The sequence below is a fragment of the Vanacampus margaritifer genome, chromosome 6 (genome assembly GCF_051991255.1).
Source record: "Vanacampus margaritifer isolate UIUO_Vmar chromosome 6, RoL_Vmar_1.0, whole genome shotgun sequence".
NCBI classification, from domain to species: domain Eukaryota; kingdom Metazoa; phylum Chordata; class Actinopteri; order Syngnathiformes; family Syngnathidae; genus Vanacampus; species Vanacampus margaritifer.
The window spans coordinates 26,945,488-26,961,795 of record NC_135437.1 but is presented as its reverse complement, the minus strand read 5'-3'; the positions used below and the strand labels follow the sequence as shown (position 1 = coordinate 26,961,795).

General features: G+C 39.7%; 1 protein-coding gene across 1 annotated transcript in view; it reads left to right on the top strand.

Annotated features, from left to right (window-relative positions):
- Positions 1-4,327, top strand: part of LOC144054147 (uncharacterized) — a 44,183-nt gene extending 39,856 nt beyond the window's left edge. The window contains exon 4 of the mRNA XM_077569281.1: positions 3,931-4,327. Coding sequence (XP_077425407.1) covers positions 3,931-3,956 — 26 coding nt within the window. The 3' untranslated portion in view covers positions 3,957-4,327. The remainder of the gene's footprint in view (positions 1-3,930) is intronic.
- Positions 4,328-16,308: the final 11,981 nt, after the last annotated feature.

Here is a 16,308-nt window from a genome sequence, read left to right as displayed (position 1 = left end):
GAGACGGTGACAGTGCAGTGCATTTTTTCTTTTCATATTAAGAGCTATCTAATCTTTAACAATTTAATTTTTTTTCAATTCTATGAATTATTATGTAATAACTGTATCAATGACTACAAGATGAAGCCATATTCCTATTAGTTAAATTTTTTTTCCACGTAAATGACAACTTTATTTATTGTACATTTAGAAGATATAAAATTTGTGATTAATTGTGAGTTAATTATTGAAGTCATGCGATTAATTACGATTAAAAAATGTAATCTCGTCCCCCCAATTTTATGAATTATTTGGAAATTACTGTAGCAATGACTAAAAGATGCAGGCATATTTATATTTAGTTTTTTTTCCACTTTTATGTTAACACGGGTATGAAAACAGCATTTTATTGTACATTTAGAAGATATAACATTTGCGATTAATTGTGAGTTAACTATTGAAGTCATGCGGTTAATTATGATTAAAAAATGTAATCGCCTGACACCCCTAAAAACAAGACTGGAACATTTCAGGTTTATGCTGTTGGTTATGAAAAAAAAAATGGAATTGGCAAAATCGGGATTGGACGGTCAGACATTTTAAAGATCAGGTATGAGTGATTGGTGCAAAATCACAGAAAGCATTGGAACAGGGGTCTACATTGAAAACCTTAAAACTGAGTAGCAACAGAGCCACAATCCAGAATGAGGCTCAACAACTGGGCAACAAAAATGCCCCATTTTCACCAGCGCTCTTGGCCGTTTTTGCATTGGACATCAATCAAAATGAATAATAATCTTTGTTAGATGGGTATGCATGTATCACATGGCAGCTCTCCGATACCTTGGAGGGCCTCAGCTTGGGGCTGGCCGCCGTCCGCTTCCGTCCTCTGCCCCATCTGGCCTCCATTGTCTGGTCGCCCGGAGCGACAGGTGCTATTGTTCCCACGCAGACAGTTGCGGCGTTGGCACACTTGTAAGGTGCAGCCCGTCCACGCACACACACAGTCACCTTCTTAGCTATTTCCTGTGTGAGACAGGCCGTGCCGAGACAGGAAGTGGTGTTGGGGTCACGCCGGGGCCCCGCAGGCTGGCAGGTGTCTCGTCTGTGGCGTTTCCCGTGAGAAGTGCAATTGTTTGTCTTCTTGTCTGTCAAGAAATATATATATATTTTTAAGTTTCTGTTCTCTCGAGGGAAAAAAAAACTTTCCAGATGGATCAAATGTGGCATCTCCATGTTTCATCTTTGATTCTGATCTGTTATGACTGACACAGCTGTAATTTCATGGCGTGCAACACGCGAGGCCACAAAACCACCAGCGCGCTTGTGAACATCTTGTACGTGTGTTTTTCTTTTCTTTTCAATTTCCTCTCTCACGAGACGTGCCGGGCCACATGTGGCATTCGAGTGTAACTTTGGCCTCGTCGCCAGTGTGACTTTAAAAATAATGACTTTATTATACAACCTCCAAAAACACGTATCACATGAAATTGATTAAGGAAGTCTGGCAATACAAGAACACAACAACTATTTAGTATTTCAGTGCTATGAGTTGAATTTGTTCCATGACCACACTGGAGGTGCCGTGGATCAGTGGAAGAGTGGTCGTCTCCTAATCTAGAGGTTGTAGGTTTGATCCCATGCCATTGTTACCACGTCAAAGTATTCTTGAGCAAGGTAGTGAACCTCCAGTTGCTCCTGATGTAAAGCGCTTTGAGGGCCTAAGGTGAAAAAGCGCTATATAAATGTAGTACCATTTATCACCCTTGTAACTCAAACACACCACTTGTACTTCAAATAATCTTTCCCCTTTAAAATAAATGGAAACGTCTTTAATCCGTTCCAGCCCCCACCCAAAAAAAATAAATATATTTTTCCGTTATGGGCGAAAATACCACTCCAATAATATTAGGGGTATAAAAACTAGTGAAATTCCAGTCGCAACGCAGCAGACACATCCACGTCAAAATTTAGCAGTAATTTAAAAATAATGCATATATATATATATATATATATATATATATATATATATATATATAGGAGACTGGGGTCAAGTTGTATTTTACAATTTTTAAAATGTGCAGAATTTTACAAGTTGCTTCATATTAAAGATTAGATAGCTCTTAATATGAAAAGAAAAACGCACTGAGCTGTCACCAACGTCTTGCAAATGCATTTATGCCATCTAGTGGCAGTAAAATGACCAACACAAATCAATATCACACTTTTTTACAGTGCAGTACAGCTTTTTAATGTTAACTCAATTTTATGAATTATGAAATTATTGTATCAATGACTAAAAGATGCAGCCATATTTCTATTAGTTTGACATTTTCTTCCACTTTTATGTTAACAAGATTATGAAAATTTAGGACAAAAATATTTTATTGAAGTCATGTGATTAAAAAAAATAATCCACTGACATCCCTAAATAATATACTTTACATAAATATTGCGTAATAATGAAAAAAAGAGAATGTAAAAAATTAAACAGTTTGTGCATTATGATTTAATGTTGCAATTCAATTCATTGTGCTCGTGTTTCTGGTGTAACCACTAGGGGCAGTATCATTCAGTCAGTCATGTCGACCCAAACAAAGACGAATACGTTCACAGTTACTGTAACTGACTCTGTAATATTTGTAATTTTTAATAGAGGATAAAGAATATATTCGTATGAGTATTGTTATATTATCTTTTATATGTGTTGCTCAATTGATTCCACTCATTTTTGTCGCAGGCCACGTCATAGTTATGGTTTTCCTTGGAGGGTCGTTATGAACCCATATAAATTATTATATAATCACAAATACACAACTATTGATGGATCACTACTTTTGGAATCAGAAGGCAGAAAATCTCCTCTGGAATTCTGGAATGACCCAGATCACGCTTTTCAACATGTCAATGACATAAAATAACAAATATTTATGTATTTTTTAGTGAAGCCAGTTTCATGTATGGAGTTGTGTGTGGAGTCGACCTTTATACATTTACGTGCCTACTTGACGCATTTGTGCAGCGAACAAGCAGCGCAGTGTTCGACGTCTGCCTCGGGAGAATCCAAACAGAGGGGCTGCAAAATGGTTTTGCAAATGTAGGGGTTAAACACGCGACCTTTGGTATAAAGACTTCTGTTATTGGCTTTCATTGGAGGCGGCACATGATGACACACGCACACACCCGCACACACACAATGATCCCTGTTCAAATACATGCATACAGTCTAAACAAGCTCCCAAACAAGACGCTTGAATGTGAAAAAGCTTTGAAGCGCCAGCCGAGGCTGAAGCGCCGGTGCGAGCTAGCGCGTGTGTCACAAAATCCCTCATCAAGGCGGCTCGTCACACTCGCAAACATCACACGTGTCCGCGGACAGCAGGATTATCGGTTCGGGATGAAAGGTCAGGCGCGGTGAGCGGCTCGGATCAATGGTGGGGGGGGGCAGGATGGATCCTGAATAGATCTTTGGAAAAGGATTATTTGCCTTTGATGCGGAGATGAAAAATTCATGTTCATTAAAGTGTTGCAGATGGTGACGTGAACCAAACGTAACGCTGTCTTATTTGTGTTTTTAACACACTTAACCTCACTTAGGGCCTGATTTACTAAAATCATGCTGATGGTGGGTGATCTATTCTTGATTTCTATCTTTTGTAAAATCCCAGTTAGCAAGCGCTAAATTGCATGTTGCATATTTAATGTAAACAATGATGGAGAGCACTGTATTCAAAAGAATATTTTGCAATATTCTTGCAGAAAGTAGCTCTTATGTTGTTGTTTTTTTGTCATACGAAATGTATGAAAGAACTGCATGCCATATTTCTTTTCTGTGGGAGTTGGGCTTTTGTTTATGCTCTTTTATGGTTTATGGTGTTTTTTGTCTTGTGTTCCTGGTTTCGTCCCTTGTCTCGTTATGCCTATGTTATGTGTGGAAATTCGTGCGTCAAGTCTTCGTCACAGCCAAGTTGCCTTAGTCGCAGCCAAGTCGTCTTAGTCACAGCTAGCCAAGTCGTCCTCATCACAGCCAAGAAGCCATAGACCCAGCCAAGTCAAATCACTCCACAGTCAAGTCAAGTCGAGGCAAATCAGGTCCTGTCACTGACCAGTCTGCCCGCGTCCTATCCAGTCATGGCGACCAGTCGACTCACGCCTCGTCCTGCCATGGCAACCAGTCTACTTGCGTCCCGTCCATGCATGGCGACCAGTCTACTTGCGTCCCGTCCAGTCATGCCGGCCAGTCTACTCACGTCCCGTCCAGTCATGGCGAACAGTCCACTCATGTCCCATTCAGTCATGATTGTCTGCTCACCTTTCTCACTATGGTTAATAAAAATACCACACATTGCATTTGATTCCTGTTTCCCTGCATTTGGGTCCAACATCCCTCATCCACTCATGTTCCCTCTTGACACTGCAAGTGCAAAATCAAGTTTAAAGTGATGGGATTGGAAGTGTTAGTGGAAGACAAACAAACATACTGACTTGCAGTAAAATGGCTATTCCTCTGATAATTTTGGGCAAGACAACATAAAAAACAACTTGAATTCATTTGTCCAGGCTGCATAGAAACCGGATATACTCTGTACTGTACTGTAGGGGCGGCATGGCTTAGTGATAGTGTGGTCGTCTGCCATCTGTGAGGTTGTGGGTTCGTACCTCACCCCTGGTGACCATGTCGAAGTGTCTTTGCGCAAGACACTGAACCTCGATTTTCTCCCGGTGGACCTGGCAGCAGTCGACCACTGTGCGTGAATGGGTGAATGTGAGGCATTGTAAAGCACTTTGGGCACCATATGGTGTAAATAAAAGCGTTATATAAAAAGCACATCTATCTGCCCACCCTGCATAATATTGCATTTAAAACGTAGGACAGCACAAGGAAATACAGAGTTGAAAAAAGTTTCATCATAGGCCAAATGGCATGACACCTTCTTGTGACTGGCTCCAAGTCATCCTTAAAATCATCCAAATGACATTGCTGTTGTGACAATTTTTTTTTCTGGCATTTCAAAAATGTTTACACACCTTTTATTTTACCTGACCAATCATGGCTCACTTTTTCTGGTTTTAGTGAAAAAATTCCCGCCCCCGAGATAGATAATAAAGGGTTTAATTCATTCTCCACAAATGCATTATTAATCATAATGCCACATTTAGAACATATAAAGATTTTTTTGGGCTTGATTTCCTTCCCCTTTAAAAGCACAAAGTAGCCATCACAATTTGTTTTAGTTCTGTCAAATCACATTTACATATACTCCTCCCAGGACGTGGGGAAAAAAAACTATGTAGCATAAAATAACCCACAAGGGTTTAAAAAAATTGATTTATGTGTGAGGGAAGTTGCCTTGGAGAGGAAATTGATACATGCCTAGAAACAAATAGGAAAGGGCAGAGGCGGGTCAATGCAACAGCAGGTTAATGCGGTTGTGTGTGAAAATGGGGAAACGGTGCATGTTGTCATGCATCGGCAGTCGATTGTGAGTTTCTGGGTGGAAGCCTTGTCTCTTTCTCTCACTGAGAAAAGAGTGCAACGGCTTCCCAGGTGTGCTGACCCCTCTCTGCCTCTGGGAAGCCATTTGTCTCCCTTCCCCGCGCTGGTGAAAGGAGGACGCTTTAACCAGCGCCACGCCAAGCAGCGCCCGTCTTGAGTTTCACCTTTTACCAGCATCCCTCGAGGATGCTCTCGCTTTTCTCAGGTTAAGGAAAACATGACAGCCCCTTTAGCGCAGATTAATCGCTTTGGTTGTGCAGCGGGTTTTAGTGAGTGGGCGACTGTCGGCCACTAGTTTTGATAAGATTCAAAATTTGAATCACAGATGAACATCGCAGAATCACAAATGTAACGTACGGGCAGGGTTGGGAGGTTTACTTTTAAAATGTAATCCATTACAGTCACAAGTTACCTGCTAAAAAAATTAGTTAGTAACGTAATCCAAGTACCATAATATTAAAGTTATGTAACTGGATTACTTTCGGATTACTCCAATATTGAGTATGCTCATGAAGACAAAACAAAAATAAATATCACCACAATATATATTCTATACAATTTGCCCCTGCTATTTGCGGGTGATAGGGAGCCTACAAATAGCAAAAATCCTTATGTAATAAAAAAATCATGTAAGCGATTGATTGATTGATTGAAGGCCATATGCTGTTTCGAACTGTCACTGAAAGCAACCACACCTCACAGATAGATAGATAGGTGGTAGAGTTGCAATCACCCAAACCCAAAATTGTGAGTTTTTTTATTTTTATTTTTTATAAACTAGTCAAATTTAGTCAAAATCTCTCCTTACAAAATTGACTTAGAATTTGTGATGAAAAATTTTAAATCCACAGTATAGGCAAATTCTCTCGCGCACAAAAACAATTATTGGAGTAAAATTTACCCGGAATATTTTACTCTCTTCCATGTGTAAATTTGATTCTGTTTAGAGTTGAGCCACTGGTTAGAGTAAAATTGACAGGATTTATTGTGTTTGAGTGTACATATTTTACACCTTAAATTTTTCATACTCCGTGATGAAACTTTTCTTTCTGGCATCGTGCCATGTTATCGCATAATATCTCCATAACATCTCACCATTTACTCTGCGATATCCCACCTGTATCACAATAAAACAAGAGAGGCAAACGAAAGATGAGGTCAATTGTCACCTTGTCTCAGGAGACGTCCAGCAGTCGTGTCCTGGCCCTGGACAGGAAGTCGCACATAATGTTTGCCAAATGGAAAGTTACCAGGGCTTCCCTGAAGGAAACCCAAGAGCGCAGGACACCGGATCACTGGCCGGGTCGTCGTCTTGGTATCCGCAGGTACAATAGAACCCGCTCCACTAAGCGCTATTCAGCGCATGTAAGGGATACGACACTATCACGTACGCTGAATAGACAGCTAAGTATCTGCTGTTCTTTCTTCACATGGGGTTGTGTCATGGTGGCACAGGGAGTGGGGTCCAAAAAAAAAGGGGGGGCGGGGGGGGGGGGGGCAAGAACAACAGCGTTACTTTCACCTGCAGGTGACATCATTGGCCAGTGGAAGTTGCAGGTGTGCCAACATGTAGCAAGCTTTTTTCACCATGTTATGTAAATGCCTTTATTGGTTGCTATTAGGTTGCTTTTACCTTCTAGATGTGTAAACTTGTATTGTATGTTTAGCCACTTATTTTGTGTATACTGTACTGTCAGGAAGAATAAGTCAAGCTAGCTAGCAACAATTGTTGACGGTAACACGCCACCAATGAAAGCCAACTTCAAAATAAAACTTATATTCCAAAATAATGTATGGACAGCAATGCCTTAGCACACTTTTATTTTGAGCAGTAGCGTAAAGGCTGACTTGACTTTGACTGTAATTTAGGCAACAACACAATGTTGGTTTAAGTTAAACTAATTAAGCAGCCTAAAAAAATAATAAACTACTTAATTACGCTGCCATTGTATAATTCGGCACCTGAGCCAGCGCTTAGCAGTGGCTCCGGGGTTAGCAACTAGCAGCGTTAGCTAGTCTACAAAAAATTACTTGCGTTTGACTTTACCTGTTCAATTCAATTCAATAAACACACAAAAAGGGAGAAAAAAACCCTTCTGTGTGTTTGTTGTGGTTTCCATTGATGTCATCACTTTTCCACTGTATTTTGTCAACACAAGGAACAAGCCACATCCGAAAGTAGCAATTGCATCTAATCTCTATCAACAGTTGTGTCTCGCTTGTGCTCTAGTCTATGTTTTTATTTAACATTGACACATTCATTTCGCAGATCCCGCCGAAGGGATCACGTGTATCTGTTGAAGATCAGATGTGCTGCATGCAAATCCCGGAAGTTGTTTGTTTGTCAGGGTTAGGGGGCGGGGGTAACCGCAGGAGGCTGGCGGGCTCGTGTATTCTGCGGATTCACGAGAACCTGACATGGGTTTGTTGAGACAAAATTTACAATTTTGACGGCAAGTAGTTAAGTTAGGCTGAAATCACATTGGTTAATCATTACCAAATCTGAAATGAGACAAATTGTGTCTTTGTCATTGTAAGGGTTTGCTTAGATCACGTATTTTTGTGTTTTATAATAATGGTGGACCAGCCAAGACACACCTCATGTTGATGTTGCTTTAGCATTAGCATCTGTGCTAATGTTTAGACATTTGTATTTTACACTCTCATGTCTAAAAGCTAAATCGCTAGCGTATCCTCAAATGAAGTTTCCTCACCTCCAGAAGCACTTCTTCCTCTTCATTGCCTTCCATGTTTGCCGTTAAGTGTCAAGAAGACAGTGTGTAAGACCTCGAAAGGTATCATAGCAAAGCTAACGGCTGACTAGCTACCTAGCCTCAATTATAGGCTACAGCTAGCTAACAATCTTTCCAGTACAGTAATTAATAACACAAGAAAAGTTTTGACAAACAGAAAGCTGTGAAATGCCATAAAAAAAAATGAAGCGTGTTCACGTTTACCCGCTACATTCACTGAATTAACTTCTGACCACTGGCGTTAATGCTGTTAAGACCTGGCAGATCCGAACACATCTTTTTAGCCGTTGATTAGCATGTGAATGGTGTCGAAGAGAAGCGTTTTTGAGACGGCAGGCTGATTCCACCTGAGTCGTCAACCCCCTGCTTTCTTGTGTCGAGTAAACGAGCCAAACAACTTCACCTTTGTCCCCGTAGTGAAAGTCATCGCGTTGGCCGCATTCCAGCATAGATAAAGAATATGGACGAGTGATTGAGACGTTTGTGTGAGGGATCACAACAAACAAACATCTTACTCATCATCAGTTAAAAGTCATTGGGGGCCGACTTTCACAAAAAACATAATAAAATAAACAGTATAAAATACTCACATTGGCTTTGTAAAGCGCACACAAGGCGATAACGTTAGTAGACATGTTGCATGTTTAAGTTCAAGTTTAAATAAGAGATATTTATCTATACATAAACATAGGAGATGTAGTTTTGGAAAATCTACACCGGGGCTGAAAAAAATATGCCAGCAAAAACCGTTTGCATATGAAGAGAAAAAAAAAGCATAGGAAAAAAAATGCCCTTTTGATAACATCTGCGTATGCGTTTACAGGCCATGGCCAAGGGATATATTTGTTTATATGAAAAATTCCCAGCAAACAAAGACTTTTATTGATTCATGCCAACTGAATGTATTTTGACGTTGGTGTTTTATTTGAACTGTCACGAGAAAGCCACATAAATATATAATAAAGTTCAGTGGTCAGACATGTGAAGTGTAGGAAACATGCCTGGACATAATTACAACCTGCAAATGAATGGAAATAATTCCATTAACTGTATTATAGAAGCAGTACGGTGAATATGATGGACATACCCTCCTATTACGTTCAAACAGTGGTGGGTCGTCTATCGTACTCCTTGTTTTTATTTCATTTCATTTATTTATTTTGTAATTTACCATATTTGAGGATGTTTGATTTAATACATGACTAAATGCAGTGCATGAGCATTAGCAACTAGAGATGTGTCAGTGCATGTTCACCATCTAAATAATTATTTAATTTTTTAAACGTGTGCAAGGGAAGTTATAATCTGTTTTTGCATTATAGAGGTACCTTGAGTTAAAAGTTTGATTCTTTCAGTGACCACACTTTCATATCTCAAATCCACTTTTTCAGCTAAAATGAATGGAAATGTCATTACTCTGTTCCAAACATTGTTTTTGCATATTTCTAAAAAGAAAAAAAGAAGAAAAGATCGCATTCTGTAATATTATACTTTATAAAAATGTAAAGTAATTGCATAATTAAGTAGAACGTGAAGAATGAAATCTTTTTTTTTTTTTTTTACAGCTTTTTGTTGTTGCTTTAATCAAAGTGCTGCTTCTTCTGGTGCGCTTGCCTTGGCCACCAGGGGGTAGTATAATACTTCGGCGTATTTGCAATTATTTTTCAATTTTGATTTACCTCTCCCAACTACATTTTATATATTAAACCATTTTAACGACCACATTATTGATGCTAGTTTCTTTAGCCCTCATCTATGGTGTTTCACATTATGTGCTAGCAACAAGCTAGCATACATTGAAAAGAAAAACTATTGGGTTTGATTAAATCATTGTAATTCTTCCATGTTTAATTTGACGGTAAATTTCAATTGGGTGTGGCAACAAACTGTTTGCGAGCTGCCAAAACGGACAGTTTAGACATCACGGTTAGCAAAAAGTCACATTTTTACTCGCAACACAGGGATGGCTGGTAACTCTTAAATCTCGTAATTTGAGGCGCCGTTGTATTTCTTTAAAGTCGTGCAAGTAAACTTGATTGAGATTGTTAGTGAAACCTTTTGTGCTATTTAATTATGTTTGCATTAAACAGCAAGTCTGACAATAATGCACAACAGTTTGCCCGAGTGGAATTCTTTCCCATACAACTACTCACAATTTAGACATCTTAAAATGTAAACTACTTAAGGCCAAACCCTCCCTCCCGCTAAATATATTGCACTCTAAATATTTGCCGTGCCTGATTTATTCATAAAAGTCCATTACAGGAGGAATACTTTGTCTTTGTTTATGTGATGAATCTCATTTTTAAATAAATGTGCTCATAATACAAATAAAGTTGAAATAATGATTGTTATCTGGATCTTTCTCGTTCCTCTCATCACTTGTTCCCGCTGCCACTTTCTTTCCGCGCATGACCCCCCACCACCACCCTACCACCACCCCCCACCCCTTGCTGTTCATGCGCGTTGGATGGGATTCAATTCCGTGCGGCCCACGGTAGAGCGGGATGTGTTTATTCTTGTCAAGCCTCGGGCCATACAGCTGCTCTTGATATTAACCCTGAGACATTTTGCGCTGTGTATCACATCAGAAACTTAATATCTAAGAAGGAGATTTTTTTTGGGCTGTGAGCCACTGGATGCTCGGGTCAGGAGATGTTTCACCCGTTTCGGCCGAGTGGTTTCTTCTCGGTTCATTTTTTTGCTTGTATTGTGTATTTTTAGTCAAGTGTGTTTCTTAGGAATGATGAAAGGATTTTGTCAAAAAATGTTTCCTCAAAACTTTCTCTGGAAGGAAGATCACATGATTTTTTGGGTGCTGAGCCAGGATAGCATAACTTCTGAATTTAACATTTACTTAAAGCTTGCTTGTATCTCAAGTTTTAGCAAAAAAATAAAAAATAAAAAAATAATCAACCAACTGATGATTCATAACTTTAAAAAAAAAAAGGTCAAATTATGGAAAAGTGACTTTTTAAGGGCTTGTTTAAAAGACACCCCTGACATTACTGGTACGATTTTAATTGATTTTAATCTAATAAACCCAGCAAACGTTTATTTACAGGTCTCCTTTATTCAAAAATAATTCCTCTGCAAAATCTTCAGACAACAATAATGTATACTGATTTTAAGAACAACAGCTTTTAATAATCCAGAAGACAAAATTAGATTTTTTTTGGTACCAATAATTGAAGTGTAATGCTATCTCATATTGGATGTAATTCCACTACCAACCACAAGATGGTAGCAAACCTATGTCATTTGAGACGCGTAGAAGAAGAAGGAAACGGGGTGTACTTCAGCACAGCCTAGTTTTTGTTGAAAATTATTGAAAATCAGTCTCTGTAAACCTGCTTTTTACACCTACAGAAAGCAACAGCTTTAGTTAATGTACATCTTCCAGAATGATTATTGATGTATGTTATGAGATAAGTTTCTTAATTTGGGAATAAATGCAATTTATTTACTGTTAACACATAAAGGGGTCAATACGCTGTTTGTACAATATGTTTGTGTTATTCTTACTTTTTCTTGTTATATGTGTTTGTGTTGTTTTAAAAGTGTGTTTAACTACCTTAAAAGTGGCGTAAATTACATAAAAACATCCTGAAAAGAGTGTATTTCTATATCATGGTTTTCACTTCTTGATGGGCTGGTCTGGAACACAACCCCCACATTGGAGTTTTGGATTACTGTGGATTAAACATCGACTGAATTTTTTTTGCGACCTGCCTGTGTCAGAAAATGTCTGTTCATATTACGGCACTAATTTTATGTCACACGGCAGTTTAGAGAGGATCTAAAATTGTTGAACCTCGGGTTAGTCTGACCAAAAGCATGTCACACATATTTGAGTCAGACTGAGAGCTCTTTATTTTATGACAAAGTTATATAATCTGTATCACTGAGAAATAGAAACAAAACAGCAAAAATCACACTTGAAGATTCAAACCCGATTTTCCACATGTCAAAAACTTTCTGGAACATGACCCTGACACTTGGCCAAATGTGAGAGTTGTTGAAAGACACGAGTCCTGTTGCTGTCATATCTCTGTGGAGTATAACACCGCAGTGTTATACTCCACAGTCTTGCACTCCGCAGCACGTCTGGGGGGGAAAAAACTTTTAAGTCGACCACAAAAATTGTTCAACAAAAAAAAACAATTTCTGCCTCAAAAGTATAATGAATAATTTCCAACCATATTTGGGGCACCCTGAACCAATGTTTGGCCACTTTTGTCTTTCTGCATGGACATTTGTTGACAGACCACTTTCCGCCCAACTTTCTTCCTTATAGTCACTGATCTGAATATATGACTGGATAGCCGATAGCCCATACACGCCCGTGCAAGCCGTTAAAGTGACATGGCGGCCATGTTGCTCCTCCTAGCTCACAAGCAGACTGCTGTATAAACTACACCGTATACGTACAGATTAGACATATACAGCTTGTTTATGTATAACAAATTTAAAACATCATAAATCATGCTTTTTCTACTAAGTGCTGTGTCGAATGTTCTCCAATTTTGATATTGTAAATGTATAAGGATCGTATGCCGAGAAACGTTTCTTGGGAGGAGCAATATGGCTGCCTCGCGGCTTCAAAAGTCTTGGCCTATGGGCTATCCAGTAATGTACAGATCAGTGCTTATAATGGCGTCATTATCCAAAATGAAAAAAGATGCCTATGGTTTGGGGTTGCTCTAAACTAAAATAAAAAATAAAAAAAGTTTGCGGGGAATTCCTGCAAAATGGAGCTGGCGGAGCTTGGAGATGGCAACGCGGGAACAAATTACCCCAGTAATTGATGGAGTCATTGATCTGGAAAGTTTGTTCCGCAGTCTCCTTTTGAATAAAAACAGCAGCCACACAAAGAGAACAAAATACAGCAGGGTTTCGTTGTCCTCCATTGTGGCTTTTCAGTGTGTTTTATTTTGAAGGATGTGTTCAATGTGCCGTGGTTTTGTCTGGTTCCAGTGGTACTATTTTGAAGTGGAAAACCGAACAAAATCGAGTCCAGTTGAGCCAAGCATGATCTGAGCTGAGCCAAACTGCTGCTGTAGCTTGCCCGCGTCTATAAAAAGTCATTTGTAATTAGCAAATACATCTCACCTATTTAAAGCCCGAGAAGTCCAAATCAGAGCAATAATCATTCAATAGACACAATGTTGCAGTATGCATGCAGGGTTAAGTCATTTACCAAACAATAGCTTTAAAAAAAAAAACAAAAAAAAAAACAGCAAGTCACTGGCACGCATACTGGAAAACGCTCATACGCTCTCCCCCTCTTCGAGTTGTACTTGTAATTGAATCCTCATGTCAGCAATTGCTGCATTTGTTTTTATAACCCAAATTCAGCAAATTATTTTAATGAGAGGGGGACAGAGGCCTCGCTGCACGAGCAGTTTTAGAGCTACTGTTTTATTGGCCCACTTAATTCAAAACAAATGTTTGTACTCTGAGGCTATTTAAGACGCTTCGACATGCCGTCGCCTCACTTTACCTGAATCCATTTACGCTCCCGTTTTCGGGGGAAGAAAGTAGGTTCCACGCTAGGTGCCGTTAGCTTTTTAGCAAACGTTGTTCAGAACTTACTGTCACAACCGCCGGTGTGTTTGCTAAAAATCTTTTCTTTATGTAGATTCGCAGTCATCCCGTGGTAACCATGGTAATCCACTTCTTCTTTTTTTTCCATATATGACCCAGGCTAACAATACAGTTTACTGTTATTCTGTGGAGCAGTTATCACACAATCAAGTCATGCTTTATAGCATCATGACCTTGCTTAGCAACACATGCTTCATATGATTTTCGTCGGATGTATCAGGACGTTGTATACTTGTGCTCTCCACGCCTGAGACCTGCATGCATGCCAATAGAGTTTCTTCTTCTTTAAAGGGTTAAAAGGGAAGTCAGCCCCCCCCCCCCCCCCCACAATTTTTTGGCAATAATATGTTCTATGCAGCCCCACTAGTCTAAATATGATATTCTGGTTAGTTTTGTGTCAGTGGAAAATGAGTTAAGCAGTAAAATCCAGCCATTTTTTATCCATCTCAGGGGGCGACCATTTTGATACTTGCCGTCGACTAAAAATGACATCAATGTTGCTCAGGTCTCAGGTAACAACCAATCACAGCTCAGCACAGCTGGATTTTGCTGCATAACTCATATTCCACAAATGTAAACTTAATCAGAATGTCATGTTTAGACTAGTGAGGTCACATATAACATATTATTGTCATTTTTTTAAAAACTCATTTAAACCCCAACATTTATAAATTAGTTTTTAATACTTTGTCCTTCACTCCCCAAAACGTATTTATACGTTTTTTATGGGTTTTTTTTTCATTTATTTTTTATTCTTGAACATACAGAAGGCTTTGATGCAGCTTCTGACCTGCAGAGGTGGCTTAAAACAATGGTAGTTATTACAAAAATCGGCCAGCAGGTGGCAGCAGAGTATAAAAGATCAGCCAGGGCCATGTAGCAACATGTGTTTTCAACAAATTTGTGAATAATGATGAAACTTATTTATATTCTAATGCTAATTGCTGCAAAACGGAAACAGATAGAAATCTACTTTTTTTCCTGATGAAAGAAGAGACTCTAATCTTTCTTTTTGTAGGTTTCATGTTTTTATAGCAATAGAACACAATATCCTGTGGGGCTTGCAAAATCTGTCAAAATGCAGTAAAACAACTGTGAGCGAAGAGGGTTACTTCAGTGAAAATGATTGGGAGTGAATGACTTCCCCTTCTCTGCTCAAACTGATTGATCATGACATTACAAGCTCTTCTTTGCTATACTGTGATGAAAAAAAAAAAAAAACTGGAGCAGGGCTTAAAGCTTGGTTCTTAAGTACTTCATGGCGAATATCCCTCATGAAAGCCAAAACAACCTCAAAGGAAGCAAATTGCTGTTTTTGGGGAGGGGAGGTCTGGAGCAACATGAAGGGCACATTTAACCCTACGGCTAAATCAGTCTCATGGAGGCTTCCAATCCGGCTCCAGTGGTCTAACAGTTCATCTGCAGACATACGCGGCGATCTGCATGCGATTAGTGCCACTATAATTCTAGTGTAGTCATCGTTTGGTGGCGAACATGCCGGCTGATGCCACACTGGCTGGAGGAAGCACGACGGCATCCCGCCTGGCTGACTTCTCCACCCACTCCTCTTCCTCTTCTTTGGGCTGATTTCCGTTTCCATTTGGCCCTTTAAACGTGAATGCAGATCAAAAACTTGAAGACCTCAATAGACAAGTAACCACACACTTAGAAGTTACACTCTCTTTAGTGCCGATTTCTGATGTTCCGAGTGATGGATTTCCCTCTCTGTGGCTTTGAACTACGGCTTCACACCAAAGGGAAGCATCGTGAACACATTCTCTTTCATGCCGCGTCCTTTGATTACAAGGGAAGAACCTTCAGTAGGCATCTGAGGGGGTTTTGGACTCCCTAAAGTGGCCCCATCCCCCCACCAGCCCCAGCACGCTGTCCTTCTGATGAGTACCGGAAGTGTGGCAGCCATTAAACTGTAATGACAAGGCTGTCTGGACAGTGAGCTATCTTGAGTGCCTTTTAATTAGAATTAAGGATTAGAAATGAGGAGGAACCAATCAATCAGGGGTTGGACTAGACCCTGAATCTTAATTCCTTACCTCATATTAGACAATTGTGTGGTTGCAATGTTGTAAGAATGAATTTGTGAAGGCACTGCTGCATTGTTGATGAACCGAAGGTCAATAAAGTTTTTCATTGGGGACTTTGGTGGCAAACTACCAACTCGAATGGAGTTGGCGAGGCGGCATACCCTCTTTCAGGTCCAACATCAATGACTACGTTTGCATGCAATAAATCTCTTTAATAACTTGAATATTGGCAAAACCACATTATGCTCTTAAATTGTGCTTTAATCCAGAGGTCCCCAACCTTGGTCCTCAGGGACCGGTATCCAGCCTGTTTTCCATGCCTCCCACCGCCAACACAGGTGGAGATCGTTATCAGCCTTCTCCAGAGATTGCTGATTAGCTGATGATGTGAATCACCTGTGTTGGCTGTGGGAGGCATGGAAAACAGGCT